Raw genomic sequence first — 15,601 nt, forward strand, 5'->3', positions numbered from 1 at the left:
GAAAATGCAAAATATCCTACAATGGACAGGACTTTTAAACTGTGTCGGGCAAACATTTATCAATGTATTAATTTCTTTGTTAGGGTGTATATGAGCCAAGGACTTATATAGCTACCCAGGGTCCGCTTTCTGCAACTGTTCTCGACTTATGGCGGATGATTTGGGAATATAAAGTCCAGGTAAGGGGCATACTTTCTACTGTTTATTCTGACAGTTTAAAGGGGTTCCCCTTCCCCCAAAAAAACAAGTTGCAAGGCAGGACTCGGGGAAGCAGCTCCCTTGCACCTTGTTTATTTATTGATTTAAAATATTTTTTGTGCTGCCTTCCCACTCGATTAGGGTCCACAAGGTGGTGAACTTAAAAAAAAATAAAACATTTGAGTAAATAATAATACATTTAATATTATATTAAAACCACATGAACACCACTAGAAGGAGGGCCAGTAACCATTATTAGAGGTATGCCAGTTGAAACAAAAAAGTCCTTACCTGCTGGCAAAAGACACCAATAGAGGGGAACAGATGAATCCTCCTAGGGAGCGACTTCCAGAGTTTTGGTGCCATGACTGAGAAGGCCCTTTCTTGGGTCGCTGTCTGTTTAGCTTCATATGGTGAGGCCAACCAGTACAGGGCCTCCAAAGATGACTGGTGTGTACAGGTAGGTTCATATGGGAGTAGGCAGTCCTTAAGGTATGTTGGTCCCAAGCCATACAGGGCTTTAAAGGTCAATATGAGCACCTTGAACTGGGCCTTTTGCAATAGTTCTCATAGTTACTGAGGTGAGGCATGTGTATTTGATTATCTGTTCACCTGCCCCCTGATTATTCAAGCATTGTGCTAGCTGAATAGCATCTACATCCAGTCATTATCTGAACATAGTATGCTGTCTGTATTGCACTGGTGGTTTTCAGGTCGTTCTTCAGCAACTGTATTGTAAAAGTTTAGCCTTGGTTTGCTGTCAGAGTGAAATAGAAAGAGCAGTTTAGAGCACCTTGGTTGACAGTATCTAGCAAACAAACATGAGTTGCTTTTGCCAATAGAAGTGTGAGATTCAGTGACAGGCCTCAAGCCAGGAGGACAATTGCACTGTGTACTCCAGAATTCAGCATGTGACCTCAAAACTCACTGCACATACTTTTGACATCTGAAATAGCTACAGAGTTCAGCATGTGACTCACTGCACATACTTTTGACATCTGAAAGCAAATGAGAGAGAGGGGGGGGGCTTTCCTCAGCCTGTTACTGTGACCAGCAACACCACATACCTCTTCCTGTCTGAATGCTGCTGATGCCATTGTTCCTGTGAGGTTTCTAGACTGGCCATCATGGGCTATTTTGTTATAACTTTAGTTTTCTGTACATGAGCAATTATAAAAGTGGCTACTATGCCCAAATCTTCCCTGGTAATGTTTTAGATCTCTTTTATCACAGACTAATGGCACATATAAAGGTTTGGTAGCAGAGGAGGGGTCATCAGCACGGTCTAGGAACTTTTAGAAAATTTAATTTGCATAGTTTATTCTGCTTCTAGGATCTGCTCTTTTTTGGTTGCAGAAGGTTGTGTTTTTATGCCATTCTTCAAATGTCAGCTATGTCTGGTTCCCCTTTAAATTAATGGCATCAGGAAGTAACCTAGTATAGGTTGGAGGAAACCTCTCCAGCCTACGAGGTCTTTCTCCAACTTACATGGCTCTTCCAGTGGAAGAAGAGCCACAAGCTAGAGGAATATTCCTTAAGTTGGAGAAATGGTTCAAACTTTGCTTGGTGTTGTAAGATACTGGCCATTATCAGAAATCTGCCTGTTCTCCCTGTGTGGAATGACACTTAGATGTGTCTTCTTTTTCTTTCTCCAGGTTGTGATCATGGCATGCATGGAATTTGAAATGGGGAAGGTGAGAAAAGTGTCAAAGCATAGGATACCATTGTGGTATCAGGACAATGCAGTCTGCATTAGCCTCCACTATTTCCTTCTTACTGATCAGAGCCCTTAACAGAATGTTCATGGTGCATATATCTGACTATTCACAATCTGAAACCTGGCTTCTTCAGGATCCTGTCTCAGGGTTCCTCCCCCTCTTTCACTACAGAGCATACATGTTGATATTGGGATTATAGAGAACAAAAGTGAAACAAATTGTGATAAGTGTACCATTATGGATACAAATTCATGAGACAATGATGGCTTTAGATTTTATGAGGCTGTAGGCAAACATTTTATTTATTTATTTATTTATTCATTCATTTATTTATGTATCTCATTTATATCCCGCCCTCCCCACGGACGAGCTCAGGGCGGCTCACATATGCCGGCACAATATGGCTGGTTAGCATAAACATTTAAAACAGTTAAAACAACAATACAATAACATTTAAAGTGCTCGCAACAGTAATCCATCAATAAATTAAAACGGTGTACTATGAGATGATATACTAAGATCCCGACTTAATAGTAGTCTGGTCTCTCATGGTATTATGGCCCAATCTCCTAACAGGGCCGACCCATTACCACAGGTGTTAGTGCTGGTAATAGTTGGTGGTAGTGGTAGGCGGCTCCTAATTAAAAGCCTGGTGGAAGAGCTCCGTCTTACAGGCCCTGCGGAACTGTACAAGGTCCCGCAGGGCCCTGGTCTCTTCTGGGAGCTCATTCCACCAGTAAGGAGCCACCACCAAAAAGGCCCTAGCCCTGGTAGCTGCAAGCCTGGCATCCTTGGGGCCTGGAATGATTAATCGGTGTTGTGACCCTGACTGTAGTGCTCTCTGAGGTATATATGGGGAAAGGCGGTCCCTCAGGTAGGTCAGACCCTGGCTATATAGGGCTTTAAAGGTGAGTACCAGCACCTTGAAGCGAATCTGGTATGCTATTGGCAGCCAGCGCAGTGCCTTCAGCACCAACTGGATGTGCTCCCATCTAGGGAGGCCCATCAAGAGCCTGGCCATGGCATTCTGCACTAGCTGCAGCTTCCGGATTTGCAACAAGGGCAGCCCTATGTAGAGATTGTTACAGTAGTCTAATCTCGAGGTGACCATTGCATGGATCTAGGGTTGCCAAGTCCAAACAGCCCCGTTGCCAGAGCGACGCGTAGCATCATGTCCTGGCGACGGCGGTGCAACACGTCTCGCCGTCCCCGTGGCAGGGATTCTGCAAAGACATGTGATCCCCCACCATAATTTGGCGAGATTTGGGAGCCCTACATGGATCACTGTAGCCAGGTCGTTGCGGTCGAGGAAGGAAACCAACTGCCGAGTCAGCCGGATCTGTTATGTTTTATAATGAGAGAAACTGCTGGGATGTTGTGGCTTGCTTTGAGAGTTAGAGGACCTTTAACATGATGGGTATAGTCCAAATCTAGCCTCTTCCCATAGGCTCCATCAAAACCCCGCCTTGTCACTCCTTGTTTTGCTTATCTCTGGCCATTGTTCCTTCTTTGTCTCTTTTCAGTATTTCTAGGGCTCTGGCTTTTCAGTATTTCTAGGGCTCTGGCCTAATCATATGTTACATTTTCTTTGCATTCCTCCTAGATTTGCTGCAAGGCATGCTTTGAGAATTCTGTGCTCAGGCCTCAATTCATAGGCATGGAAAAGGGCAAATTTTCTATTGGGATCATAGCATATGGCAGTGATGGCGAACCTTTTAGAGACCGAGTGCCCAAAGTGCGACCCAAAACCCACTTATTTATCGCAAAGTGCCAACACGGCAATTTAACCTGAATACTGAGGTTTTACTTTAGAAAAAATGACTCATACATTAATTTAAGATGATCCAAACAAAGTAAGGAAAGCAATCCAAATGCTTTCATTTACTTAAAATTATCTGGCAGAAAATTCGACACTTTAATGATGCTCTGGGCCTGGCTGGGGCGATGGCACGGGTGCTCACAGAGAGGGCTCTGAGTGCCACCTCTGGCACCCGTGCCATAGGTTCGCCACCACTGGCATATGGGAAGAAACAACTTAAATGTCCCACCCACATCCTGCTATCCTGAGCTAAACTGGCCCCAGGGATCTGCTATTTGCCTTGCTAGAGAAACTTGTACGTCCTGATGACTACACACAGATTTCCTGAGTGGGGCAAATATCAGCTCCTCAAGGCCATTTCAGACTGGTAAAACACTATGGGAGAAAGCCTTAATCACCTTCTCTCTATGTTCTACAGTTCCAATCTGAACTGAAACCTGAGAATCAAGTTCTGGGTATGAAAATTATAGGACATGTCTGGTTAATGGTCTCATGGAGTACCTTGGGAGGAAGTGCAGAAAATGTACCATACCGTTAGGTCCAATCATAGTCAGCATGTCCTGCTTCAATAGAAACCTGGGAAGGAAGGTCCCATGATATCTACACAGGGGATGTTGAGCATCACATCTAAGATCTGGAGCCACTTATTGTGGCTGGGGTGAAGATGTCATTCTCAAGTGAGTAACGGGACCAAGTAAAATAGTTTATACCATATTCTGCTTCTAGGGTTTGTCATCTTCAGCTGTGGAGGGTGGTGCTAAAATGTGCACTGGGAGATCCTATTACAGACCCCCACCCCAATATTACATAGGTTGGCCACAAAATTGTACTAGCTATCTGCAGCAGGATCTTCAGGGGCAGGAAAGAACAGGCATGGAATATTACAGTAGAAGTGCTGTGGGTTCCTTATTGAGGGCCACTACACTGTCTCTTGGGGGGAAAGCAGTTGAGTATCTCCAGGTATTAAGCTCTTTCTGCGTAGCAGATGTCATCCGGGGAAGACACATAACCACAGAATTCTACTTTTCTCAACAGAAAAAATGTGAGAGATACTGGGTGGAGGTGGATGAGTCCCCTATCCAGTGGGGCCCGTTCACTGTTTCCTGTGTGAGTACATCCATTTTGTCTTTCCTGTTTTGTTAGTTCATACACTGTGTCGTGGTTTATGGAAACAACTGTTGTTTATCTGCAGAAAATGACATCCTGGTTTGTTTCTCCTGTAGGAGGCTGAAGAAAAGAGGAATGAATATACAATTCACACTCTGAAAGTGAACCTGAATGATAATGTAAGTGTGGAACGGTCCAAGCAATGGGGACATGTAATGGATTTGCTGTGTACATCCCAGTCAAAATGCTGAATCACCAACATGGGGAAAGTAGACATTGCTGTTGTCCCTTCCCAGCACATTTATTGCATTCTTTTGTAGTTCCAGAGGGCTGCAGTGACAGGAAGGAGGCAGGAAGGTTCTGTACTATTGATGGAAGTATCTTCCACTAGTGGAAAATCTAGTTGGGAACCAACCCACTGTATTATAGGAAAAGGAACTGGTTTGATTTGTGTGATTTGATCAATTCTCTTTGCATTTTTATTCAGTTTTGTGTTGCCTCTTATTTGCCATAGATCTGTAGAGTCTCACCCTCCTCGCAGGTGACATTAACATTATTTAGAGCCATGTTAATTGAACTAAAGCCTCCTCCCTTTTTGTTTCCTTTACAGGAAATTAGAACTGTCTACCACTTTCATTATAAAAATTGGCCAGACCATGATGTACCCTCCTCTATCGATCCCATTCTTCAGCTCATATGGGAGAGCCGTTCCTACCAAGCAAACAGTGATGCACCTATCTGTATACATTGCAGGTGAGGCTGTTAAGCTGGCAGTGGAGAAGTGTGTGCTCTCTCTTAACTCTCTCTGTATCATTGCCTCAGGATGGGTATGATGGAGGTACCACACTAGCTCAGTGGTATAGATCTCTCTATGCCAAAGGTCTCTCTCTTCTCCGACTAAAGAATCTTAGTTAGCAAGTGTTGGGAAAGACCCTTTTCCACCTTAGGACTTGGAGTACTGCTCTAGTCAAAGTAAACACTAAGAACATAAGAGAAGCCAATGTTGGATCAGGCCAATGGGCCATCCAGTTCAACACTCTGTCACACAGTGGCCAAAAATACCAGGTGCCATCAGGAGGTCCACCAGTGGGCCCAGGACACTAGAAGCCCTCCCACTGTTGCCCCCCCCCCCAAGCACCAAGAATACAGTACATCACTTGCCCCAGACTGAGAGTTCCTATCTATACCTTGTGGCTAATAGCCACTGATGGACCTCTGCTCCATATGTTTATCTAATTCCCTCTTGAAGCCGTCCATGCTTGTAGCTGCCACCACCTCCTGTGACAGTGAATTCCATGTGTTAATCACTCTTTGGGTGAAGAAGTACTTCCTTTTAACTGTTCTAACCTGACTGTTCAGCAGTGGTGACAGTTGGCCCATTCACATGTTAAAGTCCTTGTGACTCCCTACATGACTGGTGTGGACATGGCAGTAGTCCCTTCTGGTTACCTCAACCTGCTCAGCAACTGTGGTGGTGAAGGGCCAATCAATGGTCAGCTGTGGTTGCCTGCATTCTCTGCCATGTTGTTGTTCCCAGGCCACAACTATCATGCACATGGGCCCAATTTGGCTGAAGTACCTTCCATTGGCCTCAGACAAAGAGGGATGGGTGTTTGTATGAAAACCATCCAGTTCCATATCCTCCCCTAGTTTCACTCCTTTCTGAGCTGGGAACCAGAGCTGACCTGCTTTCCTTCAAACCTTTTAAAAGTCCTTTCCAGGACGGGATCATGCTCAGTTGCCTCCCTCTACCTAGAATCCCTACTGGGGTGTGGCTAAACCCTTGAGGCACTAAATAGTACCTTCTGAGCACTCTCTCTCCTGCTGCTCCCCTTTCTCACACCTGGAATAGAGATTCCAGACAGCTGTCAGATAGCTGGCCCTTTGACAGACAGCCCTTATTGACTGACTGATTCTTAAAGGGCCAGCTGCCTTTGATTAGTTGGCTGGTGCATGGACCCTTACAACATGAGTCCATGGCCCCACTAGGCCCAGGGGATGCTGGGTTGGAAACCATGGTCATACCAAGAGAGAGGGGACATCTGGCATTATCTCTGCTGCCCCTTGATAATTTTCATATATAAATATATGAATTTAAGATGATTATGTGGAATCAGCTATGTAAACTATCCTTTGTCTATACATATTCTGTTAATTTCATCTCCCATCTGCTGACTTCATGTTTGTCCCGATGGAAGGATTTCCATCTGCCAAGTACAACTTTCTCACCTTCCACCTCCTGCTGCACCTCAAAATGCTGCTCTTGGGGAACAGGGGGCCCACATGAACAACACTTCAGGGGGCATTTTGGGCTGTACTTGGTAGGGGAAGGCAAGAAATTTGCAACCTGCTGATGGAAAGCCTTCTGACACCAAAAACACACTTCTGACACCAAAAACCCAGCCCTGTGTCTTGATTATTTTTTCTGTCTCTTTGCTATATTCTGTTCCCAGAACCCGCACAAATGCCCTGGGTCTCTCACTCACTTTGTGCACACAAATACACCATCCCCAGTATGCACTTGCCGTTTTCTCCATGTCCACTCCATCAGGAATACTACACTCCAGTGGCCATACACACTGCTGTTATAGTTTAATTCTATCTCTAGATATGGAACATGTAAATTGGTTTATTCATTCATGACATTAAAGACTCCTGTATAGCAACATTATTTAATATAATTGACAGCAGAAATGTATGTTAGTAAACAAATATATGCTAACAAACAACAAATGGAGTTTTAGGCTGCGTTCAGATAGGTAGCTAATCCCACCATTGGCCCGGCTCTAATTTGATCCTGATCTTTTAAATCTGGTGTTGCACGACCAGATAGCTCCCCCGTGAATCCCCTTATCACGTGCGGACTCCATGGTGGATTGTCTAGATGGCATCCACCTGAAGGAGCCATGCAGTCGAGTTTAAAAAAAAAAATACTGTTTGCCATGCGCACCTGTGCCTCAACATGTACTTGCTTTTCTGCACATGTGCGGAATTGAATGGTTAAAGCACCACCAGTGGTGCCTCCCTCTAGGTAACATTTCATTTAACGCAGCTCCTAAATTTCACGGGCCGTTCAGAAGCATGAAATTGTCTGGAACGTTTGAGCAGAGCTCTGCAGCTGTCACGTGTTTATGTGTTTATGCGCATATTACTAAGAATTTTTTTAAATTGCAGCCATTCGGGATGGTCTGGAGCAGTGTTCCCTTTAAGCTGAGTTAGTGTGAGCTAGCGCAAAGTTTTTTAGCCTCCTGCTCACAGATTTTTGTCTTCGCTCAGGAAGGATGGCTCCAGAGCAAACTAATTTATGCAGCAGCCAAATTGCTGGCTAACAATTTTAATGCCGGTAGCTCACAAAGTAGAATTTTTGCTCACAAGACTCCACAGTTTAGAGGGAAAATTGGTCTGGAGTCAGACCATCCTGATGGGAGGATTGCACGCTGGAATGATCAGATGGGGGGAAATCCACCATTGGCCCGTCGGCAAGCATTAGCCCTGGACTTTCACTGGTATCTTTAAAATACGGCTCCCTGGCGGGGCTGAACGGGCTGATCATGGAAGCGGCACCTTTCCCAGATGTCGCTGTCTGATCATTCCCTTTAAATCTGCCAGACATTCATGCCTGGGTCGGATTTAAAGACCCGTCTGATTGGGACCTTACATTTCTTGTTGAGTTTGCTGTATATGAGGAGGGGATACACTACAATGATAGGGTAAGGTAGGAGACAGTTATAAAGGGTTTTTATTTTTGTAATGTGTTATACCCTATGGATAGTTCCTTAACACTGTTCATAAGTGGTGATGTTAGTAAAAGACTCTTGGTTGATTTTAGAGATTATAATGGTACAAAGATGGCACAAAACTTATTGGTGAAATAAATACTTTAAATTATACCCTGAAGACCTCAGGAAGTCAATGCAAGAGCTCACACATTAATATATTATGGCCCTGGTATCCAGTCCCCAGGAGCTGATCCATTTGTGCTCTGTACTAAGTTAATTTATTATGTGCACATTTTTCTCGGAAGTATCAGCAACACTGAAGAAGAATGCTAAGGTTATGAAACCAACAATCAAACATGGGTGACCGCTCCAACCATAACATGGTTCCTTATTTTTCTGCACTGAAATGACATCTTTCCTATGGGCGGTTTGTCAGATTTGTGCAACATCTTGCATGGTGATGCATCCGTGCTCTTTACAGGGAAATCCTACAGTTCATAGATAGGTCACGAATGAGGAATCTTCCACTGTGAAAGGAAACCATGCAGGGCTTCCTTTTAACACAACACTGTCTGTTTTGATCGGCTTCCTACATGGTGTTTTCTTAGTCAAAACTATATATTTTGTAAGTTTTTGCAGTCAAATAGACATAATCCCAATAGTGATATAAAAATGGTATGCTGCGTGATAAAAATTAAAATGTGCTATATTTCACTTGGATACTGCTGGCTGCTCATCCCCCCCTCCCAGTATTCTAACTAACAATGCAGTCCTGTCCTCAAGGTTATGACTGGCAGACAAGGATAGGGTCAAAATTAACAAGTTATGATGCTATAGGTCCAAGCTATGGTGGAGGGAAGCCATTATGGTGTTGGAACACCAAGTTATGTCAATTTAGTGTTAAGTCTGGACTACCTACGGCAGTGCAAAGGGGCAGAATTGGAGAGTCATTTGGGGCCCCTTCATGACTGGAGGATGGTGCTGTAATTACTAAGGACTCTGAGGGTGTGGGCATTGACATTGCTGTGTGGGTTCTCTTTCCTATTACCATCATTATTCTTTTAATTTTACTGCAGTTCAGAATAGGCTCTTCCTGAGACTTCGCTGTGGCCTTTTTAGTCTACAGTATGTCAAATGAGATGTCTCTCCAAATAAAGGATATCTGAAGTACATCAGGAGCAATCCAGTGTGTGTGAGGGGGGGAAAGTATTAGAAACGGGGAAAGGAGGGTTCACTCATTATTGAAGGAGGGGGGAAACTGATCAGATCAGCAGAAAGGTGTTGTGTTTGTAGGCAGACATTTTAAGCAGCTACATTTGCATGGCAGCCATTGTGAAATGTGAACAACCCTTAGCAGTCATAAGATATTGTTGTATTATTTATGCTGTGCTGCGGACTGTTACGATTTTATTTTATGCCGTATTTTCAGCATGGTATAGTTCTGGCCAACAGCTGAGAGGAATACAGTCTAATGATGATCAAGTAGGGAACTGAGATTAAGGGGCACATCTGGCTGTCTCTCGTCAACTGTTGCAACTAAGAATTCAGGGAAGGTTGAAATTTATTCTTTTGACATGGTGGAGAAAAGAGAGACAAATATCAAACAATGAGCATAAATAAAAGCTGCTCTTGCCTTTCTCAACCATCTCTTTATCATTTAGTGCTGGCTGTGGAAGAACAGGAGTCATCTGTGCCATTGACTATACTTGGACCTTGGTAAAAGATGGGGTGAGTGTTTCCCTCTGAAACCTGTGATGAACTGTTCAGACTTCCCATGTGGGCCATGGCAGTGAATCAGCTATTGGTGTTATTTTAACTTCTGTGCTATGAAAAATGTGCTGTCTCCAATATTACTGCTAAAGAAAGGGAAACCTTTACCAGAGTGGCCTGTGTAGTAGGGAGGAATTTTTACTCAGTTAAGCTTCTTGTAGGAACCCAGAATATCAGTGGTGGGAGGAGAGATGCATTGCCAGGAGGGAGAGAATGACTGGGTCTGAGCTATGAATTCCTCATCAGCAACTTTTTTGTTGTTTTTGTTTTTACCTCTCCTAAGATCGTCCCAATGAACTTCAGCATTTTTAGCTTGATTCAAGAAATGCGCACACAGAGACCTTTAATAGTGCAAACTCAGGTATGCTCAAAAATTTCATTTTTGGTACCCTAACTGAAAGTTTTAGAAAGCTTGCTTGTTGTCCTATGTAGGCACTGCGCTAGGGGAGACAATTCTGGCTTTGGGAATTCTTAGAGATTGGGGAGCAGTGCCTTAGAACTTCAGTGAGGCTCAGAGTGGACATGATACTGTACTGTCAGCCCTCCAAAGCTTCCACTTCCTTCAAGGGAACAGATTCTTGTAGTATGGGGATCATTTATAATTCTGGGGAGCTCTAAGGCCCATCTGGAGGCTGGTCACTCTAAGTGTGGCTCAAAATCCTCCTCATGTTCCAGAAGCATCCTAGGAAGAATCAAAGGAGCAGGTGTTGAAGCTGCCAGGGGAAAAAAGGGGAGCAGAGTTCAAGATGGTGAAGAGCTTTATGGGTACTGCTCTGAAAGGGCATGTGCCAGATAAACTGCTTGATAAGGTGGCCTGCTGTGCTTCAAGTGTTGACTGTTACAATCTATCTCAAAATTTTGCCAGAGTTGCCTGAAATTCATGGATTAATCTTGTACTCGGATTTCCCCTTATGCTGTTTTAGTCATAAACAAGTTCCTGCCCAGGAAACAGGAGTGCAGGAACTTCAGTTTCCTCTTCTCTATTGCCAAAGTTCAGCATGAAATCATATCTGCTTATTTAATTTGACTTCCTCAACCTTGACTTTGGAAAGTGCAGCTACTTTCCCTTAGTTCCCTACCAGAAAATGACCTTTGCTATGTTGGACAGCCCTGACCTATAAAGTAAAAAAGTAACTAGGCAAAACTAACAGTTTTCTTCCTGTGATTCCATTTTTCAGGAGCAGTATAAGTTGGTTTATGATGCTGTGATAGAGCTCTTTAAAAGGAAGCTAGAAGCATTCTCTAATTCTTCCAGTGCCATAGCTGTGGAGGTAAGTGTTCACGCTGTGTCTGGATACAAATGCAGAGCATTTGCACAGACTTTCCCAAGTCATATTTCAGAACAGAAGCTCAGTGGAAAAACTGAATAGAAGAAACTGTTTTGCTAAAGTACAAATGCCACATTTCATATTGGTAAACTTATCAGCTACTGCATCTGTTGTATAAGTAGTACCTGAGGTTTTGTAGAAGAGTGTGAATATTTCCAATAACAGCTTCCCCCCTTATGGTAGCACCAAAACAGGAAATGGAACAGGAAATACCTCAAAGGCCAGATTTACACTTAATGAAACTCAAGTTTAGGGATGGAGCATAAGCTACTTTAAACCCAGGTTCAATGATGCATGTGACTTAGGATCATTGTGTTGGTACAACTGCTGCTGATTTTTGCATACAGCTGATGTGTCACTTTTGGTAGGTCTTTGAAAGAAGTGATCTGTCTGGAATTACCCCCAAAACTTTTTTCACACCAGGCTTTTTGCTGCAGCTCAACTTCTTAACAGCATGTGTGGACGCATTGCACTTTAGATTTTGTGTGTTTTTAAATTATTTTAACAATTTTATGTAAGCCACCCTGAGCCTGCTTCGGCGGGGAGGGCGGGGTATAAATGTAATAATGATAATGATAATAATATGTTTCCCCCCTCCCCCTGCACACAATATCATTTCCTGGTTGTTGCTGTTCTGGTTTTTCTTCAAGTTTTTCCCTGTGCTTTTTCAGACCAGCTTTGTGGTCCTATGTTTAAGGGGGGGGGGGACAACGCAGTGAAGAAGCTGAGCTGCAGCCAAACCCAGAATGGAAAAGCCCAAAGTCCAGGCCTATAGCCAGAATTTTTTTTGGGGGGGGAATGAATATAGTGGTGGTCAGCCTATCATTATTTATTCATTTTATTATTTGTTTACCAATTTCCTACTTAAGACTCAAGGTGGATTACATGGCATAAAAATGTAATCAAATAGCATGAGAGATCTAATAAGCAATGCAATAGGACTAAGATTACAAAAATCAGAAAAGTGCAAAAAAGTATAGACATGCTATGTTAAGCAATGCAGAAAATGGAATGAGAAAAAATGGAATCAATGCTGTAAGCAGTTCTGAGTCTGCCACAGCACCAGTTTTACCCCTTTATTCCTTTCTCTCTCTGCTTTACTCCATGATGTTACTCCCCCCCCACCCCTGCAGGCTTTTAAAATCAGGACTCTTCAGCTGTTAATTGTGTTCCAGCACACTGCATAGAGAATTTACCCTTGGAAGATTTAGGAAAGGATTCACATTTTTTAACCTCAACTCCTTCCTGTTTTACATAGATAATTTACACTTGTAAGACTTGTGACAGATTTCACACCAACACCTAGTGCTAATTGGAGGCACATGACAAATGATTGATGGGGCCTGGCCCCTTTTTCACCACTGTGGATATGAGCCTGCCAAAGTCTCATAATCAGAAGGGGTCCTATGTAGGGCTTAGATAGGAAATCATTCTGTATGTAGTCCATAAATTTGCCAGATATGAAATTACACATCATAAAGAATTATTACAACTCATGGATTTCCGTAATATATCTTCTCGCCTCTTCACACTCCCATTAACTACTTATTAGCAATTCCAGAGGAATATTCTATTGTAGCAAAAATAAACAGGAACCTTCTAGCACCTTTTTTGTTGTTGTTCAGTTGCACAGTCAAGTCTGACTCTTCGCTACCCCATGAACCACATCACTCCAGGCCCTCCTGTCCTATATGCATTTTTATTAAGTGATAAGGGGTAATGTATTGTGACCTCTAATGCCTTTATTCTAATTCTCTAGCTTACAGGTTGCACTCTGTCAACTGCAGTCCACCCACCCCTCCCCTTTTTTTTGCCTGTTCTGGTGTTTGAAGATACCTCCAGCTTCAGTGGGGAGGGGCACTGTCTTTCTGACATGCTGTGGACATGTGTATGGTTTGGCAGAGGCATAAAGCCAGGTTGACACAGAAAGGATTTCATTAACAGGATGTGGTTTTACAGATCTCGGTTATTATTCCCTTTGCTTGAAGACCTCCTGTCCTTCAAACAGACATTTAATCAGAAAGCAGAACTGGGGAAGCTGGTGCTTGGTTACAATATAGAAAGTAAACATAATACTGGTCAAGCCAAACTGACTACTAAGCTTGGTCTCAACACAAGGCTCATGAGAGATGAAGGGAGCCAGTAGCTGTGGACATTTCCAGGATAGCACATGCACAGTGTGGGCGATGACATAGGAGGAGGCCATATAAGGCACCATTGTGTTATCCCCCACTTCTTTGACCAGTTCTGAACAAAGCATCCCTTTAATCTACTCCCAGTGGGCAACATCCACCACAACCCTGGCAATGAGATGAAGCCACAAGGCATCAACTAAGTATCCTTGGGGGAGATAAACAGTAGTTCTAGGCACAGGCTTGTTGCTTCTAGGCAGGCCAAGTAGGAATTGTTTGTCTCCAAGGCTCAGTTGGCCACAAGCGGTTGGGGATCGACTTCTTCACTCTAATGATCATGGGAGTGGACTTTCCTTGACCCTAATGAGTCCATTGCCTTAGGTATCAATGTCATGTGATTGTGATATCAGTGTGGACAAAGTGTGCTAAGTTCTAAGTATAAAAGCTTAGGTGAGCATAGGATTGCCAGGCCCAGCCAGGCAACCAGCAGGAGAGCAGAGGAGGGACATGGGGAAAACCCTGGAAGTGACATCACACCTCTCTAGGAATTACTGGAAACTCTATGGTAAAGCCATAAAACCAGTGGGGGACTGGCAATCCTAGGTAGCACTCTGAGGCTCATTTGAAGGCTGAAGGGAAAATTCCTTAGAACAAAGGCCTGACTCTTCTGTATCCCATCATTTGCACACACTGTGGTAAAGTGCTGGGTTAGTTTTGCCCTTGGCTGCTGCTGTTCTTTATCTTCCTGATACAGTCAATGATGCTGGCCTTTGATAATTTCAGTTAATGGTGTTGGCTCCAATTAGTCCATCTGTAGTGAGCCCAATCTCATGGTCCAACCTTAACTGCAAGTGACACTGACATTAATATTGTTAAACCTAGCCAGGCTGGTAAAGAATCCTAGCTCACCGTTTTCTTGTTTTCCTCTAATATAGTTTAGATTTCTTTTAAATCACCATTGTGGATGGAGGTGGCAGTTCACTTGAAGGAGGGCAGGCACTTGGCAGGGGAAGTGTGTGACCCCTATTCCCAGTGTCTGCACCAGTCCTACTCAAGGGACAGTTCTCATATGGCAACTGCTGCACAGAAGCTGTTGGAAACCTTCAGTGTGGCAGCAGGACCAGCAGCAACTGCCAGCTTTTTAAACGAAATGACCTCTCTTTGATTTCACAGCACCCCAACATTAGCAGGTGAAAATGCTTGTCTCTATTGTGTGAAAAGCTTCACATGCTGATTTGAGTTAAAGGCACAGGAGGAGACCAGGCTAGATTTCCCCCCAAGACGTTTGGCAACCCAGGCCCACTAACATGCTTCACAGAAGCAGCTTTTTTTTTTTTTTTTTGCTTTTTTCAAAAGCTTTATTGCAAAACATTACAAGTTGCCTGGAATACACAAATGTTTCCACAGTATTAAAATCAGGAACTACTACAAACAGTACATAAACATTAACACACGCTTTTTAACAATAAGTTGAACTGAACACTTTAAATACAATGTTTGATATACTAACTCTAATAAGTAATAAACATATTAATATCAGAAAATGTTGTTACACTCAAGTTGGAGAAGTTCGTATGTTCCAAAACTGCTAAAATAAAAGGTGACCATTTCTTAACAAAATAAGATTTCTTAACTTCAGAATGAGGATGGTCCAACTCAATTGTAATTTTATGTTGGGGGGGACAAGCAGGCAGCAGCGCCTAAGAGGGAGTGTGAGATTGGCGTGATTTAGCTTCGGAAGAAGCTGAATCAGGCTTTGATCTCCCCCCACGAAGAAGGCAAGTGCCGAGCAACTCTCCAGCGGCCGTTC

General features: G+C 43.4%; 1 protein-coding gene across 1 annotated transcript in view; it reads left to right on the forward strand.

Annotated features, from left to right (window-relative positions):
* PTPN22 (protein tyrosine phosphatase, non-receptor type 22) overlaps positions 1-15,601 on the forward strand; it is a 50,208-nt gene that overhangs the window by 13,161 nt on the left and 21,446 nt on the right. The window contains exons 4-11 of the mRNA XM_015411403.1: positions 84-179; positions 1,854-1,892; positions 4,771-4,842; positions 4,959-5,027; positions 5,453-5,595; positions 10,223-10,289; positions 10,615-10,692; positions 11,510-11,602. Of these exons, the coding sequence (XP_015266889.1) occupies positions 84-179; positions 1,854-1,892; positions 4,771-4,842; positions 4,959-5,027; positions 5,453-5,595; positions 10,223-10,289; positions 10,615-10,692; positions 11,510-11,602 (657 nt within the window). The remainder of the gene's footprint in view (positions 1-83; positions 180-1,853; positions 1,893-4,770; positions 4,843-4,958; positions 5,028-5,452; positions 5,596-10,222; positions 10,290-10,614; positions 10,693-11,509; positions 11,603-15,601) is intronic.

Source organism: Gekko japonicus, unplaced genomic scaffold, assembly GCF_001447785.1.
Source record: "Gekko japonicus isolate JY-2015 unplaced genomic scaffold, Gekko_japonicus_V1.1 scaffold437, whole genome shotgun sequence".
NCBI lineage: Eukaryota > Metazoa > Chordata > Lepidosauria > Squamata > Gekkonidae > Gekko > Gekko japonicus.